This window comes from Rhinatrema bivittatum, chromosome 3, assembly GCF_901001135.1.
Source record: "Rhinatrema bivittatum chromosome 3, aRhiBiv1.1, whole genome shotgun sequence".
In the NCBI taxonomy this organism is placed as follows: Eukaryota; Metazoa; Chordata; class Amphibia; order Gymnophiona; family Rhinatrematidae; genus Rhinatrema; species Rhinatrema bivittatum.
In genome coordinates, this window is record NC_042617.1 from 73,923,788 (window position 1) to 73,950,261 (window position 26,474).

The 26,474-nt window shown below is 43.3% G+C and overlaps 1 protein-coding gene across 2 annotated transcripts in view; it reads left to right on the plus strand.

The window, feature by feature from the left end:
• The window catches only part of TTC7A (tetratricopeptide repeat domain 7A), a 523,501-nt gene extending 503,183 nt beyond the window's left edge, over positions 1-20,318 (plus strand). For both annotated transcript variants that reach the window (XM_029593372.1, XM_029593373.1), the window contains one exon: positions 15,424-20,318. In XM_029593372.1, coding sequence (XP_029449232.1) covers positions 15,424-15,645 — 222 coding nt within the window. In that variant the 3' untranslated portion in view covers positions 15,646-20,318. The remainder of the gene's footprint in view (positions 1-15,423) is intronic.
• Positions 20,319-26,474: the final 6,156 nt, after the last annotated feature.

Consider the following 26,474-nt stretch of genomic DNA (forward strand, 5'->3'; position numbering starts at 1 on the left):
CATTTCAATTGCTATCTATAGTTACCTTGTATTGGCCAGTTGTAAATATTAATTTACATAAGGATTGTTCCTGATGCAGGAAGTACTACCAAAACAAGGCTGTTTCATTTTTTATTTTTTTTCATTTTTAATGGTTTAATATTATATTGATTTTTAGAAAAGGTTCCTTTACTGTTGTAGCATTTTAATATTAAAGTCTGGATTGGTCGAATACATATTTTTATGTGCATGGTATTAAATTATGTTGTTTGCATTTTATATTCTCTGTTCATCTATTTATTCATAGGAGATATTACCACCAATTGAACTTAGATTTACTCTTTATTTTCATCTTCCTTCCACCATTTGCTCTTTCTCAGAGCATATTTTTAGGGCTGTGTGGGACACAGAAAGGTATGAGTGTTGAAGGGTATGTGGTGATTTGATGTATATGGTGTGAAGGAGAGATGTGAGTGAAGTATCCTGCAGAACTTTGTGTTCTTAGTAGTGATGTGATCAGCCCACGTGATTAAGTGCAGCTTGCTAATATATAGTGTAATTTGCCAAAAATAAGGATATCTTGTGATCTTCCAACAGACCCAGGGATCCATACTGCTATTTATGTGCATTATGTTTTATAATAATTGAGAATTTCAATGCATAGAGTTCAAGGGTGAGGTGTGAATGAATGAATATGCATGAAAAAGCAGTGAAACAAAGGAAAGGAAGCTTAGGTTTATCAACCCTAATGACTTTAGAACCTTCCTTTAATCATTTATCTTCTCCTCTCTAGATTACTGTAATTCCCTATAGACAGATCTACCTCAAAACACCATTTGCGCTTTTCAGATCACCCAAAACACAGCAGCATCTTTACTAACTGGGACTAATATTCAAGACCACATCACATCAGTTCTTTTTTTCTCTCCACTGGCTCCCCATACACTACCGAATACAATACAAGTTGGCTTCAGTTATCCACAACCTAATTTATAATCTCACCTCAGCCTGGACAAAAGCCATGCTTAAATTACACAACCCCAGCAGAACTTTACGCTCCTCCAATCAGATGCTTCTTGAAATTCCTTCACCCTGATTGGCTCATCTTGACTCCACCAGAGAACGCGCATTTTCAATAGCTGGTCCAACAGTTTGTGGCTCTTTGGGCCTGGGTTTGGCCACCCCTGCTATGTGTCACATTATGAGTGGTCACATATCTGTATTATTTCACTGTGAAATGTGACTTTGTTCTTGAACATCAGAAATAATTCAGTAAACTTCTGCATAGGACTAGCCTGGGACAGTAGTTTTATAAATCTTTGTAAAATAATTTTCCATAAAGTTATTAATTTAGTACATGATCTCTTTAAGATAGGAATAAGGAAATTGTTATGATTCTGCCCGTGGTGGGACCACGGGCAGCCTCTCACCTCTCTTTTTTTTCCTTTTTTCAACCTCTTCAACGGCCTGGAGGCCGCCAACATCCTTTCCGTGCACTGGAGCTGCTCCAATACTGCACTGTGGCCAGGAGGACGCCACCCGGGTGTATTCCTACGCGACCAGGAGGCCGCCAACAGCATTCTCACGCGGCCAGGGGGCCTGCCGACGTTACCTTGTTCCCTCCGTGGGAGGGGCCTCCATCCTCAGCATTGCCTGCGGCATGGAGCCGCCCTCAGTCGCTTCCCTGTGGCCTGGACACCGCCGCTTACATCGGGGCCTGTTCCGTGGCCCAGTCCTGCTCCTGCACTCAGTGGCAGGGACACTGCTCTCCAAGGTCCTGCCCACTTCCTCCTTAGGCGCTTCTCTTCACATCTTAAAGGGCCAGTGTGGGAGTGGTCCTCCTAATGATGTCATCGTGGGAGTCTCTCTTCAGCCCTATAAAAAGGGCCTGTCTTCATTGCTTCATTGCCTTGGCAAGGAGCCAGTCCTCCTTAGGACTTCTCTACACCTAGCTTCTCCTAGGCACTCTGTTTCATGTTGGAATTCCATGTCTTCGTCTTCATCTTCGTTAAGGTCTCTTGTCGGATCCTGTGTCTTCGTCCGTCCAGTTCCTGATGTTCCAACGTCCTTCCCTTAAGAATCCCTGATGTTCCCGATGTTCCGACGTCCTTCCCTTCAGAATCCCTGATGTTCCCGATGTTTTGTCCTTCAGAGCCCCTGAAGTCCTGATGTCCTATTCTCTGGATGTCTTCATGTCCTGATCTTCTTTTTCCAGTTGTCCTTTCCTTGACAGCGCAAGCCTCCAGAAGATGCCGGCTTTTAATCCTCCAAGCTAAAGGTTCCACACTCCAAGTTTGCTCGAGCTCCGCTCCGTGCCGAGCCTTTTACTCAGAGTCCTTGGATCCTGAGGTCCTTCTCCTGAATCCTGTCCGGGTCTTTGGAGCCCCTTGCATTTGCCTTTGTCCATATGAATGAACTCTGCATAATCTGTACCGTATCAGCGTGGTCCGTGCCTTGCCTTGACTGGCTGTGGAGGGCGTGCCTCGGTGCAGGCCTCATCGGAGTCTTCGTCGTGAAACCTCCAAGTAACCTGAGTTGGGAACCACCAGCGTGGTACGTGACCTGCCTTGATTAGCTGTGTAGGGCGCGTGGTGTGGCAGTACCTGTTCAGAACTCTTGACTTGTGACTCTGTCGGATTCCTTCTTTTCAAGCAACCTGAGTCCATCTCAGTTCTTCAAGCAACCTGAGTTTTGTCTCAGCCCTTCAAGTCTTCATCTCAACCCTTTAAGTATCCTGATTCTTCGTGTGTATCCCTCACGTATCCTGAGTCTTCGTCTGAAGTCTGATGTCTTTACCCTTCAGCCTCTGTCCGTCCTGTCGCATTTGCCGTTCCCGTAAGGCAGGTCTGAAAGGGCTATTGAGTGGCCGGAGGGCTACCCCAGAGACCAACATTGCGTTGCTGGGTCTCTTCGATGCGATCAGGTTGGGCAGAGGCCAGGGTCCTGCATTTCTAGCCTGTGCTTGGACACTCCTCGCCTGCCTCGGCGCTTCCCGGAGCTCCTCTGCGATTGCGTCGTGGCCCAAGGGTACACAATCTCCCAGAAATGGGACCACCTCCAGCGTTCCCATAACAGAAATAAATCAGAATGGAACAATATGATCTGCTATCCTCCCTTACTGCACTTAACTATGCTTTTATGGTTGGTTACTTCATCCGTGCTGTATTAGGAAGGATTAGATCCAGTTTCAGATTAGCCACCAGTTAAATCCTATTGACTTTTTGCTTGGTGAGTCTTCAAAAACTATTTGTGTTCAATCTTTCTTTACTTTAAACAAAATTTTGCCACTTTTTAGTATAATTTTTTGCATTCCTTTCAACTTTTTCCAAACATGTTTCTTCATCTTTTTTCTCTATGTAGTAACTTTGTTTCCTTAGCTGCCCAGTGTCAGTGATTTAATGTTATCAGTCCCTGTGTATACAGTATGTTATGAGATAAATACCTCTCTTACCTCTTCAAAGGATTGTTTTATATTGTGTTTCTTTTATATTAAAGGTCTTTCTTAGCCTGGCACAGCCAAGTCTTCAAAGGTTGCCTTGGAGCTTGTTTAATATATCTCTGACTGCAGCCTCAAATAAAAACAAGTTAAGCAAAAGGAAGTTAAAGTCAGCAATCATTCTGACACCTCTCTGATCACATGAGATTGAGGGAGAGCTCCACATTTACCAAGAAATACTGTGGTGGAAACCATCTAAAATGAAAAGAATAACAATTCTTGGGTGAAAACCATTGAGACAGCGTATTTTCCATGCAGCAAACCAGAAAATTGGTGAAGCCCTTTTCAGTGAAAACATGAAACAATATGGCATTTTCAGCAGACAAAAAGAGAAAATAGGAAATTAGCATATTTCAGAAGTAGATCGCAAGCGGAAGATTGCTTCTGTGTAAGAAGCAAAATATTACACGCTGGCAGCCTGTTCAGTGAATTATTGCATGCCAAAACAAATTGCAGTCAGTGCAGTTCATTTCAAAAGAGCTTAGGAAAGATGTAAAGCACTTGTTCCAGAGTTGCTTTTCCTTTGTGGGTGGGGTCATAAAAGAATTTATAAGTTCTTTGGGGCAGGGACCCTGGCTTGCTCTTCTCTGTGCTCCTTTCCCCAGGGTGTGAGTGCCTTTGGTAGGGGGCCAAGGTTTACTTTCAGGGCCCAGTGTGGGGGTGACTAATCTCTTTTAGGGTAGCATCCTGGGAGTGTGGTAATTCTTTTCACTTGGGAGCTATGTGCCAACAAATCACGCAGGATGCACTGGGTTAGTCTCCAAAATAAAGTTTTACTGAATAAAGAGTCAGATGGCACGGCACAATTAAACAAATCCCAGCACCACAGCCTTTCTCCTTTTCATTATAGTCTTTATCCTCTGTGTAGGAATCTTTCAAGCAGGATAGGGATCCAGCCACCCTCACAGATTATGTAAAGTGGCAGTCCCAGTGGGCAGGGTAACCATTAAACTGGTCAGGAAACCCCCTTCCTAATGATGGCCAAAAATCCTGTCCATGCACAGAGTCCAAACCTCTCTCTGCTTGGGTGAAGATTCCTGATGGATGCCCTCAATGATTTTCAAAAGTCTCTTACTCACAGTTAGTAGAGCTTTTCCTTTTAATATGATGGGGATCCCTTTTTGGGAGGAATCCAAGCTGCAGCTATATCTTCACAGGTCCTTAGGTAGGAAGAGGGGCAGAAAACACTCCCAGATCTTCATAAAACAATTTCTTCTGGTCCCGAAAAGGAAATAACACCGCAGTTATCTCGGAGGGCAGGTCTTCCCTATCCCTGGGCGTCCCAAACACAGGGCTCCCCTTTCCCTGAATCCAGGAAAGGCCCAGGTGTCCAGAAAGGACACCTGGGCCTTTTCCTCACGAGAATTCCAAAGAATTCTCGTGAGGAAACCCTTACCCACCAGGGAGTGGATAGGCAGGGAAATTCCCGACCTTACTCACACACTGCCAGCCGGGAAGGCCAGAGCTCCCAAGAGTAAATCTCCAACCCTCCTCCTGACCAGCAAACTTATACTGCCCCCAGATCTCTTGGCAGAGCACTGCTGTAAAACCTCTGAAGTGGGACATCCATTCCAGGACCCTCAAGGGGAGGGGATGCACATATATGGATCCTCCCCTAATTATTCCCTCACTAACTGCACTACCATGACATGTCCTAGGGCTTCCTGGTAACTTGACAGGATGGTCAGGTTAATGTGCTCCACTGTACTGCAGGAGACTAGACGGTAGGGACTCGGGCGGGTAATTGTAATAGTAATTTCCATGACTACAACAATGCATGATTCACAGAAATGGGTTTTTGGAAAATTTCAAGCCCTAGACTTGGGTAGAAGTGTACTCATAGTGCCTCCATTTATGCACAGTATAGGGGGGGAGGCGATCCCCAGAGGTAAGGTTGGGGAGGGATTTGGAATTTCTTGCATATGTAACCCCATTCCTGGGTGCGGACTGCTACCTGATAGGGCCATAAAAGTATTTGTTTCACTCTTCGGGGCTGGAACGTTCCCAGGCTAGCTTGAACACTGACTCAAGGTTAGCTTGAACACTTTCCAGGGCCTGGATCCTTTGTCAAGTTGGGGGAGAGGTTAATCCCAAGGCCCCGAGTGCTAAGTGTGACACCTCGTGTTCCAGTTCTGGTCCCAGGAAGAAGCGTAATTGTATGTCCGAATGTGTGTTGGATGTGCCCAACAAAACAAGTGGAGGCACTGTGTTAGTATCCAAATTAAAGTCTTTACTGTTGAAACTGTATGGAAATGACACACAAGTTAATCCACAGCACCACAGTATGTGTCTTTTACAATTTCCTCCTTAATCTGTGCAGGAATGTCTAGCACCAGAGCCAGGAGAAGGTACAGAGAAGGACAATCAAAATGATAAAGGGGATGGAATAGCTCCCCTATGAGGAAAGACTAAAGAGGTTAGGACTGTTCAGCTTGGAGAAGAGACGGCTGAAGAGGGATATGATAGAGGTGTTTGAAATCATGAGAGGTCTAGAATAGGTAAATATGAATCGGTTGTTTACTCTTTCGGATAATAGAAGGACTAGGGGGCACTCAATAAAGTTAGCATGTGGCACATTTAAAACTTATCAGAGAAAGTTCTTTTTCACTCAATGCACAATCAAACTCTGGAATTTGTTGCCAGGGGATGTAGTTAGTTCAGTTAGTGTAGCTGTGTTTAAAAAAGGATTGCATAAGTTCTTGGAGGAGAAGTCTATTACCTGCTATTAATTAAGTTGACTTAGAAAATAGCCACTGCTATTGCTAGCAACAGTAACATGGGCTGGACTTAGTTTTTGGGAACTTGCTAGGTTCTTATGGCCTGGATTGGCCACTGTTGGAGATAGGATGCTGGGCTTGTTGGACCCTTGGTCTGACCCAGTATGGCATATTCTTATGTTCTTACCCTCCAGGGCAGTTTTGCAGACTCACATATATTGGGACAGAGGTGCTCTCTGAAGCTAAATCCCCAGTGGGCCTCTTTTGGAAATAATTATTTTAATTGAAATCCCTAGTAGGCAGTGACATTAAATCCATAACGTCAGGGAAAGTTAGATGTGGTTGAGTGATTGGGACTGGCAGAGGATGCACTTCAAAAGGCAGTGCCAGTCCCCCATTAAATTTAAAAAGGGACCTATTCCAATCTAAAATCTCTGTAGGGGCAGGCAGTTCCATCCGGAAAAAAATGAAATTTAAAGATGATGCAACGTCACCACCTGTTTCTGACCTTGTAGTTTTGGAGGTGAGGGAAGGGGAGGCTGAGTTATGCAAGACAAAATGGTGACACCCAAAAGCAGCAGTGCGAGAGCAAATTTGACTTAGCATTGAAAATGTAGCGCAGGCACTGTTTGCTTCTGATTCCGATGAAGACTCATCTTGTGTGGGATTCTCATCATCAGAAATGGAAGAAGTAATAGCTGAAGAAGGTTTAGGAGGATTAGTTAGTCCTGTCTTAGCCTCCACTTCAGTGCTGCAGGGGAGAGAGGAAACTGATGATAAGGAGGAGGGAGAGCAATCAGCGCAGGCACAGAGTATGACTGATACCCCTAGCATTGCTTCTCAGTGTGCACCCACTACTTCAGCCAGCATCCACCCCAAAGGCTATAGAGAAGGGATCACAAAAGAAATCTGCGATCTGGAGCCACTTTAAGTGACGGAGGACCCGCGTTTTCTTCAGTGTAATTACTGTGCCAGGGCTATTAGCAGAGGCACGCAAATGGGACATCTAACTAATTTTGGCATGATGCATCATAGGCAGAGGCAACACCCAACAGTTCTGCCATCTGGGGATGGTGGCAGTACCAGTCAGGGGACCCCTTTTTCCAGGCAGCATAAAGTGGTTGAAAAGGAGCAAAGTCACCCCAGGTTGTCAGCCCTTCTAGCAGTCAGGTGGCAGGCCAGCAGCCCCCTGCCGTGTGGCAGAAGCGACAACCCACCATGGAGGAAATGGGGTGGTGTTCGGTAATGCTATCCCGGGGTAGGAGGCAGGTAGCCTCAAAAGTTGTAACCAGGAGCATTGGGGAAATGATTGCCCCTGATGACCAGCCCTTGCAGATAGTGGAGAATATCGGTTTCAAGCATTTATTTATTTATTTATTTATTTATTTATTTATTTATTTAAAGTCTTTTCTATACAGTCGCTAAGTTATATACCATCGCAATGGTTTACATGTAGGCACATAAGTAAGTTTGGAGTAAGCGTACTATAGTACATTCTAACAGGTGCCATTATGTTTTGGTTACATTAAATCATAAAAATACATACAAATGTTTAATGATGTAGGTTCTGGCCAGGTGTACCTAGAAGATACTTTTACAGGTCAAAAAAAATCACATTTACTGTGTTATATTATTACATTCATTGTGTACTCAATTTGTTAAAATATTGTAATGCACATTTATGAGAATACTGCTGTGTGCCGGTGCTCTTCTGTTTATTCCAGTGTATTTTCTATTCTCCGGTCTCTTTATAAAAGGCTTGTTTAAAAAGCCATGTCTTGTTTTGGGGACTCTCTGTAATCTGGTCTCCAAAGGCATTGTGTTCCAGAGTGTGGGTCCTGCTAAAGACAATGCCTTTTCTCTTATCTGGGTTAGTCTCGCTGTCTTGACTGAGGGAATGGTTAAGAGAGCTTTGTTTGCTGAATGAAGGTTCCTGTGTGGTACGTGTACCCGTAGTGCAGTGTTTAGCCAGTCGGCTTTTTCATCATGTATTAGTTTATGTATGGTGCATAGTGCTTTGTATTTTATTCTTTGTTCTATGGGTAGCCAGTGAAGTTCGGCCAGAGTTTCAGTTATATGGTCTCTTCTTCTTTTTCCAGTTAGTATTGCTGAAGGTCTTAGTTCCAAATTACAAAGTCCCCTCCAGAACCACATTTAGCATAAAGGTCATCTCCAACCTGTACAGCCAGTGTCACAGTCGCATCCAAGCGCTGCTAGCTAAGGCACAGGGGAGTGTGCATTTCACCTGCGATATCTGGACTGCCATGAATGCTGCACACTCTTACCTCTCCCTGACAGCACACTGGTGGGACCTGGCTGAGGCAGGGGCAGGCAGCAGCTCTATTAGTGAACAAGTATTAGGGTGGAGGTGGGTTTTACTGCACACCCACCTGATGGATGAGGCCCATACCTCAGCCAATATTCTAGCATGCATCAGACAGATGCTGGCAGGCTGGCAGCTACACCAGCGAGACAGGAATCTTCAGGCAGGGTTCTTTGTCACAGACAATGGTGCAAACATGGTAAAGGCAATATGCGATGGGCGCTTTCAGAACATCCGATGCTTTGCACACATTCTGCACCTGGTAGTGAAGTCAGCTCTGGGGTTGGAGTCTAATCACCAAGAGAATGAATACCTGCATATGTTAAAATACACAACTGCAGGAACATAGCAGCGCACTTCCACAGAAGTGTGAAGGTGGGGCAGGTTCTCCGACAAAAGCAGACTGATTTGGAGATGCCTCACAAGTGTCTCATTCAAGCCATTTCCACCCGGTGGAATTCCACCTATATGATTGTGCGAGGTTAGGGGAGCAGCAGACACCCCTTCATGAACTTTCTGCGGCAATGGACATAGGTGTGCAGAATCCCCTAGGGCATCATGATTGGTTAGTCATGAGTCAGCTGGTAAAGATCCTGCAGCCCTTCAAGGATGCCTTGAAGAAGCTGAGTTCCAGAAGTGCCACCTTGGTTGACATCATCCCTATAGTTAATTTTCTGGAGGAAAATATGGAGGGCTTTAAACAGGAAGAGGGAATGACAGCAGAGTTGCTGCATTGTCTGGACATTTTGCAGAAGCAGATGCAAGAGAGATTAAGGCCTTTAACAGAAGACCACACATAGATGTTCACCACAGTCTGTGATCCCCGTGTGAAAGGGAAACTCGCCCCACAGTCCACTTGTCTCACATTTGTGAAGGATCTGCTGTTACTAAAAGTCCATGAACAGGAGCACCATAGGTAGAGACAGATTAGGCATGAAGCAGAGGAGGAAACAGCGGGCACTTCAGAGAGTTGTGCTAGCCCAAGCAGGAGCAGCACTCTGTCAGCAACAGCTAGTACTTCCTCCTCCTCCACTTCAGTACGTCAAAGCCATGTTGCCGTTAAAGAATCATCTGTTCTGCTATGGGCTAGAGAGAAAGCAGCTGACATAAGTGACTCTCAGTCCACCCAAGCAAAGGAGACACCAGCACAAATGTCAGTGACATGGTATCTCTCAGAGCCCACAGAGGACATGCAGACAGATCCACTGGCATATTGGGCACACAAGTCCACTGTCTGGCCACAACTAGCCAAAGTGGCTCAGTGATAACTGTCATGTCCACCAACCAGTGTGTCCAGTGAACGTGTATTTTCAATGCAAGGGATATCATGAGTCCTCACTGCTCAAGGCTGGCACCAGAGTTGATGGAAATGCTAGTGTTTTTGAAAATAAATATGCCTTTGCTTGGGTTTCCAAATTTTCCGTGTGAATGGCAAGATGAATAAAAGCAATTGAAAGCTTTGCAGCAGCTCCAACTGCCTCCTATGCTCCAGATAATATCAGCACATGTACCTGACCTGAGACGCTGTGCCAGTCTGTCCACTGTCCAGGCCGTACATCCCTACAAGGGCCTGACCTCAAACGCTGTGCCTGTCTGAATTTAGTTCTAGTATTTCTAATTTCAGTTTCATGTATTTGTGCATCACTTCTTTCCAGAATATTATTTTTCCTGTTTTGCAACATTTGGAATGTAAGAACATAAAAAGCTGACTTCAGATGTTTGGAGCTTGCATATTTCATATGCTCAATAGTTTTTATGACCTTCATAATACGGGCCATTTTCCCTAGATGTTTCTTAGGTGCCGACATTAATGTTTCTAGTACTATAGAAAACTGGTGGTAGTTGCACTCTAGTTCATCCTCTGTGTTCCCATAGTTTACAGAAGCACTGTGTAAACTACAAAGTCAACATAAGTTGATATGGTAGATTTGGACTTGAGTAGTAGTTTTCTTATTTCTGAGAGCTCTTCATGTTCCTTTGTCATCAGCTGAAATGCATAAGTACAGTTAGCTTCTGGGTATTTACAAGGGCTTGACCTCAAATGCTGTGCCTGTCCATCCAGGGATTACATCCCTACAAGGGCTTGACCTCTAATGCTATGCCTGTCCGTCCAGGGATTATGTCCCTACAAGGGCTTGACCTCTAATGCTGTGCCTGTCCGTCAGGGATTACGTCCCTAAAAGGGCTTGACCTCTAATGCTGTGCCTGTCCATCCAGGCCTTATGTCCCTACAAGGGCTTGACTTCTAATGCTGTGCCTGTCCGTCCAGGATTTACGTCCCTACAAGGGCTTGACTTCTAACACTGTGCCTGTCTGTCCAGGCCTTATGTCCCTACAGGGGCTTGACCTCTAATGCTGTGCCTGTCCGTCCAGTCCTTATGTCCCTACAAGGGCTTGACCTCTAATGCTGTGCCTGTCCGTCCAGGACTTACATTCCTACAAGGGCTTGACTTCTAATGCTGTGCCTGTCCGTCCACTGTCCAGGCCTTACGTCCCTACAAGGGCCTGACCTCAAACGCTGTACCTGTCTGTCCAGCTTGGAGCTTGGATATTTCATATGCTCAATAGTTTTCATGACCTTCCTAATGCAGGCCATTTTCCCTACATGTTTCTTAGGTGCCAACATTAATGTTTCTAGTGCTGTAGAAAACTGGTGGTAGTTGTACTCTAGTTCATACTCTGTGTTCCCATAGTTTACAGAGGCACTGTGTAAACTACAAAGTCAACATGGGTTGATATTGTAGATTTGGACTTGAGTAGCAGTTTTCTTATTTCTGAGAGCTCTTCAAGTTCCTTTGTCATCAGCTGAAGTTCTTAAGTACACTTAATAGCTTCTGGGTATTCATTAGACACCAACGGAACCACCACACTCTAGGGGCCAACCCATTTCAGGGAGCCCTTTCCTGCGCAAAGGAAAGGGAACTCTTCCCGGGTGTAGCCAGCCTATCTCCTAACGCCCGCCGACCCATGTTGAACCGCAGTTCACATGGAACCCTCCTCCACGTCGACTCGCCACTCTTTGAAGGCTCGTGCTCCACTCTAGGGGCCAACAACCCATTCTAGGGAGCCCTTTCCTGCGCAAAGGAAAGGAAACTCTCCCCGGGTGTAGCCAGCCTATCTCTTAGTACCCGTTGACCCATGTTGAACCATATCTGCTGTCCATTTGGAAACCTCCTCCACGTTGTCTCGCCACACTTTGAAGGCTCGTGCTCCACTCTAGATGCCAACCCATTTCAGGGAGCCCTTTCCTGTGCAAATGAAAGGGAACTTTCCCCGGGTGTAGCCAGCCTAACTCTTAACACCCGCTGACCCATGTTGAACCGCTGTTCACATGGAAACCTCCTCTGCCTCGGCCTTGAAAATTCTCATTTGTATATCTGCTACGTCCACCAGATTTTAAAAGACCAGCGAGAGCTCACTAGATGCCAACAGAAACACCCCACTCTAGGGGCGAACCCATTCTAGGGAGCCCTTTCCTGCGCAAAGGAAAGGGAACTCTCCCCAGGGCCAGCCTGTCTTGCCCCTACCAAAACCACAGGGACCAGACTACCTCCACTCTGCCAGCCTGTCTTGCACCTATCAACTTTCTGCCACTCTGCCTTGCTGCAATACACCAGATGACTCATTCTACTCCTTGTGGTGTTCTTGCCACTATCACAGTTCCTCAGTGTGTTGGTGCTAGTCTTTCTGCTGCTTTGTCCCTTTATCGGCACCTCATGTTTTTTTCTGACACTCTTTCTGCTTGCTATGTTCCTCCATTGTGCTGTAGGATGTTGATGCCACTTGTCTTGCCACTTTGCCTGTCGTGCTGTCTTCGAGGGTTCATGCAACTGTTATCGGTGCTCTCTTTTGAAGCTGTGGTGTGTTTTTGACACTCTCGCTGCTGCTTTGCACCTCTGTTAAAGCACTATTGCCACTCCTGGTACCCCTTTGCCCCTTTACAGTGCCTTAGGCTATTCATGCCACTTTGCCACAGTCTAAGTACCTTGGAGCTCTTTTCTCATTCTGATGATTGCTCCCCAGAAGTTTCATCAGAATTGATAAGAAAACCCCCAATTCTGCAGCCAAAAATAAGCTGCAAATACTTCCCCCATTGACTTTAATGGGAAAACGGACAACGAATAAAACTAATCAACAAATTGGTTTTCCCCCCTACGAAACTAATGCAACAAATTTTTGTACTGGCGAAATGAAAACCAAATCGAAACAGATTTTTTCCTTCTCCACATCCCTAGTAAACAGTGGAGTGCCTCGGGGATTGTGCCTTGGACCGGTGCTTTTTAATATTTTTATAAATGATCTGGAAAGGGGTTTGACAAGTGAGGTGATCAAATTTGCAGATGACACAAAATTATGCAGAGTAGTTAAATCTCAAGCGGATTGTGATAAATTGCAGGAGTATCTTGCAAGACTGGAAGATTTGGCATCCAAATGACAAATTAAATTTAATGTTGACAAGTACAAAATGATGCATATAGGGAAAAATAACCCTTGCTGTAGTTACACAATGTTAGGTTCTATCTTAGGAGTTACCACCCAGGAAAGAGATCTAGGCTTCATAGTGGATAATTCATTGAAATTGTCAGCTCAGTGTGCTGTGGCGATCAAAAAAGCAAATTGATTGTTAGGAATTATTAAGAAGGGAATGGCAAATAAAACGATGGATATCATAATGCCTCTGTATCGCTCCATGGTGAGACCGCATCTTGAATGTTGTGATATAGTTGCACTGGAGAAAGTGCAGAGAAGGGCAACCAAAATGATAAAGTGGCATGGAACGGCTGCCCTATGAGGTAAGCCTAAAGAAGTTAGGGTTGTTCAGTTTGGAGAAGAGGCAACTGAGGGGGGATATGATAGAAGTCTACAAAATCATGAAAGGACTTGAACAAGTTAATGTAAATCTGTTATTTACTCTCTCAAATAGTAGAAGGACCAGGGGGCACTCCATGAAGTTAGCAAGTAGCTCATTTAAAACAAATCAACAAAAATTATTTTTCACTCAGCGTATAGTTAAGCTATGAAATTCATTGCCAGAGAATGTGGTTACAGCATTTTGTGTAGCTGGGTTTAAAAAAGGTTTGGATAAGTTCCTAGAGGAAATATCCATAAACTGCTATTAATTATTAAGCAATAGTAGCTTGAGATTTATTTAATGTTTGGGTACTTGCCAGGTACTTGTGACTTCGATTGGCCAGTGTTGGAAACAGGATATTGGGCTTGATGGACCCTTGGTCTGACCCAGTATGGCAATTCTTATGTTCTTGTGCTACTTAGCTGGATAACTCACAATTTATCTAGATAAGTGAAAAAAATGTATTCATGCATTTTTTTACATGTGTGTGCATGTTCCTGGGGTACATTTATGCATATTTTATAAACTGTGTACATCATATATGCACAGGTAATAAAATACCAGAGCTATTTTGTATGCCCATGTATATGTGTATATAGGCGCATGCGTGCATGTTTTAAAGATATTTTCCTTTAGGAGCAGAGAGTAAGTGAGATCATTGTACATTACAAGGATGACTGAACTCTGCAAGGGCATGTAACGTTGTTTCTTTTTACCAATGTTGGACAGTGTTAGTTATGGGAGGGGTGTCTCCCAGGGCAAAAAGGAGGGCGGGGGATGGTATGTGTAGTGTGTGGAATGTTAGTGGACGTGTGTGGTGTGACTGGGTGGTGGGTTATGCTTGGAGTTTAATCTGTTTCTCTTGGTCAGGAGGACCACAAAAGGAGAGTCCACGGGGTGTTGTTATAATTGACCTCGCTATCCTTGGAAATTGTTCTTGAAATGTGTTGTCTTGATAATATTGGATTTGAGGGCCTCATGAGACAGTTCTCGTGGGATCTCCTACACATGCTCAGAAGTAAAACTTTACTGAGCTAGAAAGATACAGTAGGTCCATTTGGTGCCATCAGATGACATCACCCACATGTCATGGCTAATCCATCCTCCTGCCTATGGAGAATCCTGTTTACGGCAAGCAAACTTGCTATTTATCCTGCAGTCTTTACTTCTCTTGCAGTAGAAGCTGAAGCAAAATCAATCCTTCCTTTGCTTTTCATGACTGTTATTTTTACAGTGCCATTCACAAAGCACACAGTCTTAATGTTCTCTCACATATCACAATGTAATGTTGTGATCAAAAGGCACCTTCTGGTTTTTAATTTGACAGGGTAAACTGTGTCCGAGAAAATTGGCCTATCTGAAAATTGCCCTCTCTCAGTCCAGCTAAGAGTCTCCGCAGGCTTCTGCAGAGCATGTACTGTTGTCTGGACTGCAAGATGATATGTTTAGGTGGTGAGAGCACTGTAGATGTGATCAGCAGTAGTTGGAAAATAGCACGCATGCATGACATTTCCATACGTACATGCATTATTTTACCCTCCCTGAATATCCACACAAAACAGCAAGTACAAATTACATGGCGCTTTTAGCCTGTGTCCTTTTCACTAGCTTACAAATATAAATTACCTGTGTCGTTTGTCTTTGTAAATTAACATAAAGTAGCAGTGTTAAGAGCACACCTTCAAGAGTATTTACATTTCTTAATATTTTTGGTATGTTTAAAATGTTTTTTTTTTTCTAAAATGCAAAAGATTTTTTGAGGTATGTTAATATCATTGCTGTACAAAGAAGAGATGATATTGAACAGTTGTCCCTTGTAAATACGATTTATAGAATCTCCAACTGTCCCCCACTAACCCTTCCTGCCATGCTATTTGCTCCTTTCCTTGCCCTGGTAACTGCGAAACTGCCCTGGTAACTGCGACACTGAGCAAAGTGACGCCAAAATGGATTCATGCAATGGTGACCTAATGCCTCCTGTTCCCTTGCAGCCTTTCTCCTGTACAGTATTGTAGATGGTCACGTGCACTAATGCGGAATCACTCTTCTCTTCCAGGGACTCATACTGAACAGACTGGGACGGAGAAGTTTGGCCGAGAAGGTCCTAAGGGATGCCGTCCAGATTCAGAGCACTTCGCATGAAGCCTGGAACTGTCTGGGACAAACCTTGCAAGCCCAGGGGAAAAACGAGGCTGCTGTAGAATGTTTCCTGACGGCGTTGGACCTTGAATCCAGCAGCCCCGTGGTTCCGTTCACCGTCATACCACGGGCGCTATGAACTGATTCCTGCGCGCAAGGCATTCCAGAAACCAAAGCCACTCAGATTTATACTTCTTCGGCAGAGAAGTGCAATCCCAGTCTATTGATGGCCGAAGCAAGCGCAGGAAAGAAACGCGAGTGGATCTGCTGATTAGTGACGCCTCCTCTTTGCCGTGCACTCAACACAAACGAAAAAAAAAAAAAACCCCCAACTTCCAGACAGAAGTTTTGCTTTACTTAAACATCTTTTTTTAAATTGTGTCTCTGAGAAAAATAGGGCGTGGCCCTTTCAAACGCATTTCACTAATGTTTCAGCATGGAGTATACGTAAAAGCATTGGCAAATCGCACACGAAAATGTATTTTTGCCTGTGACAGCTTTAAAGACCAACCTTTTTTTTTTTTTACCAAGATGTTTAAGCAAAGGAAACTTGTATATGGAAGTTTTGTAAGTTCATGTTCGGTATGCAAGAACTGCAGTAGTGCTCACTACACCTTAAGTTTGCAATCCAGGCATTGTTTTTTGGAGTGCTTCAAATGACTCTATTAGAAACAAGGTATCTTTAGAGATAGGTAATATTCTACAAATAATCACCTAAGCATTTATTATGGACTACTGTTATCTAAATGTTTATAGTAAAAACATTTAGGTACAGTTAAGGCAAGTGCTTAGTGGCCTCTGAATGCCTTGTGCACTGAACACTTGGTGTTTGTACTTCCTAAACCAAATCTCAGGAAAGCAAGGCCAGCGCAGGCCCGGCGCTGAGGTTGTGCACTGGGAATGGGGAGAGGGATTGTTATTTGCTGCTGAAGAGGAGGCCTCCCCTGAATGAACATGAGCGACAGTGCAAGGTTCAGGGTCGGAGGATGTTTCTTTTCCAGTCTAAAGGCCTACATTGTTCTGATTTTTGTCCTGAGGGGAAGGGATGGGATGGAAAACAAAAAAACAACAGTGTATTAAAGATGTCGTGCTGTACTAGATCCCTCAGGTAGTAGCGCTGTTGCCCAAGGCACTGCAGGGCACACGGACCCATCAGTCTCAGGAAAGGGAAATAAACTGGGCCCGCACATACTAATCACAGATTTCTAAGTGCATCATCCTTAAGAACAATCATTTTTTAAACTCTTCATTAAAAATCCCCATGCCAAGACATTTAATGAGAGCACTGAGTTACTGTATTAGCTGAACATTGCCCAGATAAGCATGTCCAGGGCCAGCCCACTAGCGGAGCAGCAGTGCCCTGGTTCAGCCTCCGAGCTGAACCTTGCACTCCCTGGGTTGATTTGAACTGGGGATGCTGCAAAGGCAGGGAGTAATGGTCATTATTTAAGAGTGACGCCTAGAGGTCCATATTCAGACACAATTCGGATAACAAAGTTAGCCAGATAAACATATCTGGCTAACTTTAGAGGTATATAGCCAGCTGTCTGAAAGTTAGGTGGATAACTATAGCTGGCTAATTTTAGGACAGCTCTTTGTCCCCACCAGACTGAGCCAGCTAAGTCATTCAGCTGATTCTGAATATCGGACTTAGCTGGCTAACTCAGCGCCTCCCTTGTATGCCCCCAGAATGCCCCTAACTTATTAGCCAGCTAGAATTTGGTTGGATAAGTGCCCAAATATTCATTTAGGGAGCTAACTTCTGAGTTTTTGAAGATGGACATCCAAGTGTCTGGATTCAGGCCCCGTGATTGCAGGGTCCTAGGTGCATGACCCCTAGCTCAGGAGAGATATAGAATAAGGGAACAATCCATAGGTACTTGCAAATGAAGGCTTATGGCACCAGAATCTCAGCCCTGGTTCCAGCTGAATAGGAAGTACAAGGTAACAGGAGGAAACTGCTTGAAATAAATAAATAAATAGATAGATAGATAAAGCAACAAACTATGAGCCTCATTTCCAAAGCTGGGTTTTTTTCCCTGGCAGTAAAATATCACCATGAAAAATATCCCAGCTTTACTATCCCCCAAATTCTGTGTGATGGCAGCCCCTGTGGGGCCACCATGCCTTTAAAGGAGCCAATCAACCCTGACTAACCTTCTCCCCCCCCCCCCCCCCCCCCCCCCAACAGACAAAATATGTAAAAAAACCCTGGGGTCTCCATAGACACCATCCACCATCCCGGATACAGCCAAAGTTGTATTAAAAAAAAACCCGGGCACTGGTCCCACTGCAATCCCTCCTTTTTGACAAAAAAATAACTCCTCCCCAGAAGCCAGCCTGGAGCATCCTCTAAGCTCCAGATCCTGTGGTGGCCATTTTCAAAACTGGTGCCTGCTGCCCCATCACGTGATAGGACAAAGTCATGTATCCAGCTAGCCTCGCTAGACCACCAGAACTACTTTAGTAAATCCCAAAGGAGAGGCAATTTTTGTCAAAGGGAAGGAGTTGGGCAAACAGCTTCTGGTACACACTAGTTTCTGGTACACACCAGGACAACAAGTCAACAGAAAACCATGGATCAGTCAGTATACATTTTCTTCCCCTTCATAAAGTCCACGTGTCAAAGGCCTCTGAAATATTATTTGTAGTGCACAGTAAATGGTACAGTAGCAGACAAAGGACCCCCACATCCCCCTACCTCCCCCCTCCAATGGTTCTTTTGATTCCTCTCAAATACATCTTAGATAAATGTGAGATACAGTAGGTTCTTTACACCCATCATATCCCTGTAATAACAATCCATGAGATGCAGTTTCTTATGAAACAAGGCCATCTAAGACTTAGCCTTTGCTAAAAGACAAGGCATAACATAGCCTGATCCAGGACCCCCCCCCCCCAACCCCATCCCCTCCCCCCCCTACTGTCCTCCCCCAATAGGGCTGTGGACTTATACGGGATGTAATAAGTGTTCTTAATAAAAAGAAGAAGGGACCTTCAATTTCTGCTGCCAGGGATAATTAAGCACCAGATTTCTCACTCTGAGAGAGAGCGATTGCAAATATTTATCCCAGATTCCCACAAATTGCGGCTTCACTTTGAAAGTTCGAGTGGCATCAACATTTTCCATCTCTATCAGCTTTTAAAAGAGACAACTTTTTTACAACTTTGGCCACCTCCAGGATGGAGGGGTGGATAGGTGGGGGTGGGACAGGGGATCTAGGGGGATGTTAGTTGGGTCTGATTCGGCCCTTTAAGGCATAACCCTGGGAGCATTGGGACATGTGTTAGTGTCCCGATGTTCCCAGGTGAAGTTAGCTAGCAAATAATGCGACTTGCGACTTTGGAGGCATTATTTGATTTGCACGTATTAGGTTAGTAATGAGCTGATTAGCATGTGATTGCATGCTAACCAGCTCATTAGCATAATTGCAGTGCCAGGGCAGAATAACACGTTATATTTTAATTACAGCGCATTACCTCTGCATTAAGCCATTTACCTTAAAATCAGGTTGGTAATCATATCTCCCTTACTAAAGAGGGTCAAGTAGGAATGGAGAAAGAGAGGGGGGCACTTTTAACTCGGTGTGGGGTTTGGGGGGGGTGGGGTAGGTTTTGTGGGGTGGTTTTGCATACACAGTCAGAGGTACGGACAGCAAAGTTGACATCACTGAAGATTTTCTGTTCGAATGGATGAAAAGTACAGGAGGATTTGATTGGTACAATCAACACTCTGCCTAGCTTCAAACAAGCTTGGTAGAGAATGCAGCAAACTAGGTAGAGCGTGCATTGTACAAATCAGCTCCTTCTGTAGCTTTCATCGATTCAAACAACAGAAAATCTTCAGTGATGTCAACGTTGCTGTTCGTACCTCTGACTGTGTATGTAACTCTCCCCCCCCCCCCCCAAATCTACCCCACACCGAGTTAAAAGTGCCCCCTCTTACAGTGGGATAAATAGAGAGTGACATTGATTTTTATTATAGAGGTTTTCTCTCAAAAATGCTGTAATGTGTTAAATAATGCAAGGTAAGATGCATCACAGAAATTAGCACAAGATGCAATGTAGTAGCTTGAAAATTAGCTTAACCAGGCCCCTTTTTTATATCGTGGGTACTATTTCTAAATATAGCATTTTGATAAATATAGGGTTTCGATGCCTAAATTTAGAAGCTCAGCTTTTTTGAATATCGGCCCCCAGGTGACTAGCACTAAAATTCCAACACATGTTTCAACCAAGTGATCTGTGAGCAGGGAATAAATATAATGTATTTCTATGCCTATCAAGATTCCTATCCACAGAGTTAAATATTATGACAAACTGTGTTGTGTTTCTTTGAGAAGAACATCTTCCAGGCACATCAGACTTCTGGGGAAATCTGTCAAGGGAAGAGAAATAAATTGACAAAGACAAATTGAAATCAAATTGAATAAATGAAAACCTTATGTGGAATTCTTAAAGTGCATATCAAGTCAAAGATTAATTTTATGAAAAAAGGAAGAAAACTATGTCAGGAAGAAAAATATAATCTTTCAAATTTTCCAGGATCCAACTTTTCGAGAAAACCAGATACCTAAGAAAAACACTGCTGCTAACAGTTTTCGAAAGAAAATGAGGAAGACTCTTAAAATAATAAATACCACTCAAAAAACCAAAGGAGATATTAGACAATGCTTATGTTATCATCATGAACATTTCTGCTCTTTTTTTACATATCTGTAAGGAGAAAAATTCTGTTCTTACATAATGTTTTTCTGCAAAGCGTTTCATATATAACTTGCCCAATCATACAATAAAAATCTGATTTCTAGACATGTTTAAAATTGTTTAGCATCATAAATATATAAACAGATAATTTTTACATTATTTGAGGTAGAACTATTATTCTGTTTTTACAGTGGCTGTGATTACTAAAGCTGTAGGCTTGTTTTGACTGATGTTCACATTACAAGGAGATTGGGGACTGGGTTTATATTAGTCATACCCAGAGAGAGAGCTATGCTCCTGGATTAGCTGCTTTGGAAGAAATTGTATTAATAATAATCATCATCAGAAGAAGATATTGATTCAAATGTATATGCCTGGAATTTTGCCATCGTATTGCATATTACCTGTGAATACACTGGGAATGCATCCAAATTGATTCATAATGGGATTAACTTTCAAAAGCATTTCAGTGTGTAAAATGCAGTTTTATGCATGTAAAACGGCTTTTTGAAAATTACCCTGGGGGTTATGCACATAAATGTATATGCGGAAGTGATTTTGTATGCACTGTTATGCGCACTTGAAAGAGGCGTTCTTGGGGATAGCGTTGGAGCGGGGAAACCGTTTATGCACGTACTTTTTTTTTTTTTTTTTTTTATAATTCTTTTTTATTTCCGTACACGGGTAAAGCCAAATGACATGGAGCATCATAAACAGTTAAAGTGATAATACAACATTGAAAGAACATATTAGTAAAAGTGTGCGCGTATGCTGTGCAGAGTTCCACGTGCACCTGCCAGTTTTCAAAGTGGATTTGCATGTGTTAAGTCCACACTGAAAATTCGGGCTGAGGTCCGCATGCACTTTCTGAACAAGATGAACAAAAAGGGAGGATAGTCCAGATTAAGTAACGTACTCGTAGAGAAACCAACTTGTATGGCAGCAGCATTTGCTCACACTGGTGCAGTGTCCATGGGTAACTTTTACCCACGGATTTTGTACCAGGTTTCTAAGTGAAGGTATACTTGTATTTTCACTGTAACCAAAAATACTTCAAGTCCAATCAGCATCTAAACCTTCAATTAGTGTTCACAGAAACAAATCCCAAAAAGTCCTGATGGCCTTCCAGATGGTGGACAAGAGAGACTCCTACTGCGGGCTGGAATCTCCTGTCTCTTCTTCGGATGTTCTGGAGACCTCTGGGTTAGAAAGTCCCAAAAATCTTTTCTCCCTCTCACCAGCAGGAAGAGGTAGCATCAATTCCTCCCAAAACAACAGGAACATAACTCTTTTCTCCCAAAAATGCTCTTCTCCACTACCAAAGACACTGCTAACACCCCCTTGTAGTTCAGGCAGGGAAGCATGTCTTTTTTTCCTGACCTCCTCCAGGCAGGAGGGAAATCCTTCCAGTACCAGGATCCAGACCAAAAAAAACCAAACACTCTGCCAAAACAGTTTCTCTCAGAATTTTTCCAGTGCCCAGAGACATCTCCTGCCAGACTATGGGGTGCAGTAGCAGGACTGTACCTCTCTCCCCAGGTACCAGGCTGTGCGGCCTAGGATGGGGAATCACTTCAGCCACTCTCCTTACTCTCCAAAACCTGACAAAAAGTGCTACACTGCTCCTCATGCATTATCTACTGATAAGCAAACTGGCTGACCACTCCAAGGCATCCTCACAGGAGGTACTACAAGGGATGGTCTGCCAACTCCTTCCTCCTACCTAATTTCTAACTTAGGGCTTAAGTGAGGGACAACATGGATAGGAAATGAGGTCTGTACATACACACACATGCACATACAGTACGTAATTTTATGTATGTATCAGTCAAGCAATTTTTTTAGAGAGATATCTGAGGGTAAAAGACTACTTTACCTGCAGAAGTCCTTTTGAACATTACTGTCAGGGAGGTATAGAATTAGGGGGTCAACAAGCAACTTGTAAGTGATACCTTTTTATTGATGGCTAGTTTTCAAGAGTTATCCTGACTTTATCAGGTCAGTGAAAAAAAACAGCACAGTTACAATGGGGTTAGATTGGCCATACTGGATCTGACCAAAGGTCCATCAAGCCCAGTATCCTGTTTCCAACAGTGGCCCAATCCAGGTCACAAGAACCTGGCAGGATCCTAAAAGGTCAATAGATTCCATGCTGCTTATCCCGGGATAAGCAGTGGATTTTCCCAAGTCCACTTTAACAATGGTTTATGGCCATTACAGCTCAGTAAATGACTTGCCAGAGGTGATGAAACAGTAATACTTGCTGAACTCCCTCCTTTACTGAGCTGAAGTGGCACATGCAGGCAGCCTAAGACTTAGATGACTCTGTACTGTTTAAACCCAATGTAACTGCACTGTTTCTTCACTGACCTGATAAAGGGAGGATAACTATCACATGCTTGTTATAGTTATATGAACTTAGTCCAATAGAAAGCTATCACCTACAACTTGTTTGGTGATTGTACTGTTCTCACAATTCATATGTCTCTGCTTGAGTTGTTAAATAGTTAGCTAAACTTGTTTCCTTTCCTAGCTTCCAAATATCAGAGAGAAAACTCAGTTCTTCAAGCATTTATTGAACGATAAACACTTTAAGTCACTGCAAATGGCATGGTATCAAGGATAACCAACCACACGGATAACAGATCTGGTACAGCTGTGATGAGGATCTCTGAAAGCTCAGTCATAGGCAGACAACTGATGTAAAAGAAGTTGTAACTATTAGTGTACAGCTGGGACTAGCAGTGGATGGGAAATAAGTAAAAAGAGCAATGTTTCTAGGAACCTGTAGAGGATATAGGAGACCTGCTAGTTTGCCAAGAGCTTTTCTCTAACTATTCTCAACAAGAAGTAAACTCTCCCAGGGCAAAGGACCCCACTAGGAGGATGAAGCAAGAGAACTCAGACAGAGAGGGAACAAACAGGAATAGATCCAATAGGAAGCCCAGAATCATTCAAAAAATAACCAATCAGGAACAGGAGTTCTGCACATGCAAAGATTCTAAGCTAAGCAATATCATAAGTTGATGCAGGTGGCAGAGTAATAAGAAAACATATACGTAGGGAGGATAACTTTCAAAACTGCTTGTGCATACCCATATATGCATGTTTATGGGTATCCACAAATGTGCTACAGTATTTTCTAAGCAGAAAGGATATGCGCAGTTTATAAAATACAAGTACATATGTGCGCACAAATGCTTATGCATGTAAAAACCATGAACCACATAAGTTCGGACTTATCCGGATAGATGCCGATGTATCAGGCTATGTGACAGCACATAGCTCAAACGGCTTCATGCTGGAGTATTCCAATCAAGGGATTCTCTAATTAAGTGGGGTTTTACCACAAACTATGCAGCACCTTCAAAGATACCAATTGCTGGAGGATGAGTGCTCTGCCAGGAATCTACCAGAGTGGATAACCAAGCAAGTACATGAACAACAAGCAGGCAAAGAATGGTGTGGGGGCAAAAGAAGAAGACCTTTTCTACAATAAATGACATGGACTTTTAAATTAACTCATTTCCTTCAACCTTATATCCTAAGCCTTGTTATATGGGAGGAGGCATGGCCTAGTGATTAGAGCAATGGGCAGGGTACCTGGGGTTCATAAGAACAAAAGAAATTGACACGCTGGGTCAGACCAAGGGCCCATCAAGCCCAGCATCCTATTTCCAACAGAAGCCAAACCAGGCTACAAGAACCTGGCAAGTACCCAAACACCAAGAAGATCCCATGCTACTGATGCAATTAATAGCAGTGGCTATTCCCTAAGTAAACTTGATTAATAGCCGTTAATGGACTTCTCCTCCAAGAACTTATCCAAACCTTTTTTGAACCCAGCTACACTAACTGCACTAATCACATCCTCTGGCAACACATTCCAGAGCTTAATTGTGCATTGAGTGAAAAATAATTTTCTCCAATTAGTCTTAAATGTGCTACTTGCTAACTTCATGGAATGACTCCTAGTCCTTCTAGTATCCGAAAGTGTAAATAACCGATTCACAACTACTCATTAAAGACCTCTATCATATCCCCTTAGCAGTCTCTTCTCCAAGCTGAACAGCCCTAACCTCTTCAGCCTTTCCTCATAGGGGAGCTGTTCCATCCCCTTTAACATTTTGGTCTCCCTTCTCTGTACCTACTCCAGTGCAACTATATCTTTTTTGAGATGCATTGACCAGAACTGTATACAGTACTCAAGGTGCGGTCTCACCATGGAGCGATACAGAGGCATTATGACATTTTCCGTTTTATTAACCATTCCCTTCCTAATAATTCCTAATATTCTGTTTTCTTTTTTGATTGCTGCAGCACACTGAGCTGACGATTTCAATGTATTATCCACTATGATGCCTAGATCTTTTTCCTGGGTGATAGTTCCTAATATGGAACCTAATATCATGTAACTACAGCAAGGATTATTTTTCCCTATATGCAACTCCTTGCACTTGTCCACATTAAATTTCATCTGCCATTTGGATGCCCAATCTTCCAGTCTTGCAAGGTCCTCCTGCAAAGTATCACAATCCGCTTGTGATTTAACTACTCTGAATAATTTTGTATCATCCGCAAATTTAATAACCTCACTCGTTGTATTCCTTTCCAAATCATTTATATATATATATATTGAAAAGCACCAGTCCAAGTACAGATCCCTGAGGCACTCCACTGTTTACCCTTTTCCACTGAGAAAATTGACCATTTAATCCTGCTCTCTGTTTCCTGTCTTTTAACCAGTTTGTAATCCACGAAAGGATATCGCCTCCTATCCCATGACTTTTTAGTTTTCGTAGAAGCCTCTCATGAGGGACTTTGTCAAACGTCTTTTGAAAATCCAAATACACTACATCTACCAGTTCATCTTTATCCACATGTTTATTAACTCCTTCAAAAAAATGAAGCAGATTTGTTAGGCAAGACTTCCCTTGGGTAAATCCATGTTGACTGTGTTCCATTAAACCATGTCTTTCTATATGCTCTGTGATTTTTATCTTTAGAATAGTTTCCACTATTTTTCCCGGCACTGAAGTCAGGCTCACTATTCTATAGTTTCCCGGATCGCCCCTGGAGCCCTTTTTAAATATTGCGGTTACATTGGCCGCCCTCCAGTCTTCAGCCGCGCGCATGTTATAAAATCCAGAGTTGGCGCGCACAGGGGGGTGCACAATTGTGCAACTTGCGCGAGCCGAGCCGCACAGCCTGCCTCCGTTCCCTCCCCTACCTAACCCGCCCCCCAGCCCTACCTAGAACCCCCCTTACCTTTGTTGAAGAAGTTATGCCTGCCTCCCAGGGTTGGCACACGCAGGGGCAACTTTTCGGGGATTATGCGCGTAACCCTATGAAAATCTGCCCCTTAGCATTTCAGATTCCACTTCTCCCACTGTCATCCTCTAGGACACACTTTGTAATCTTGGGCAAGTTACCTCATCTCCCTTTGCCCCTGATACCCACTTATATTGAATGCTTTTTGGGGCAGGGACTTATTGCACCTGAATACTTATCACTATTGTACAGCACTGTGTACTGTATGCCCAGTAGCACTATAAAAGTAACATTATCAATAATATATCCATTTTTCTGCTGGCCTCAAGACTGTCTCATAGGTGCATACAATATCACAGCACGTAAGGGCCGTAAGATTCACCGAGTCTACACTAATTTAAATTCCTTTTGCAATGTCATAGACCCTAATTGATGTCTGGTCTTCCTTCCCCTCTTCACAACTAAGGCTTCACTATGTTTATCCCATGCTTTCTTGAATTCCAGCATCTTTAGGAGGCCTTCTGTGCCATTCCCCTAAATATTCATTATTATCTTTCTGAAATAGGAGCCCAAAACAGGGCACAGCAAAGACCTTATTCATGTTGAAGAAAGAGAGAATTATTTTGTTGCATTATGGAAGACAAAAACGCAAAAATATAATATTAAAAGACACTGTTTAATTTCTTAATTTTCATTTTTCTGAAAGCAATAGACCATTGTCTTTATTTGTAATTAACTCACTTTAAGCTCAGGCCTGCTTAGTTCTAGCACTGGTGATGGAACTCACTGCTGCAGGGTCTATTGTTTAATTAAACTTAAAGCAAATTATCTCATGCATGTTCATTGTGCATCCAGAGAACAAGCCACCACTGTGGTATTAATGTACGAAAGTCATTTATAGAGGCCTTCCATAGAACCTGCCATCCTAGCTAGACTAGTTGACTTTAATCCTAGTGCAGTAACATTAAAAAAAAACTTGCAAGATAATTC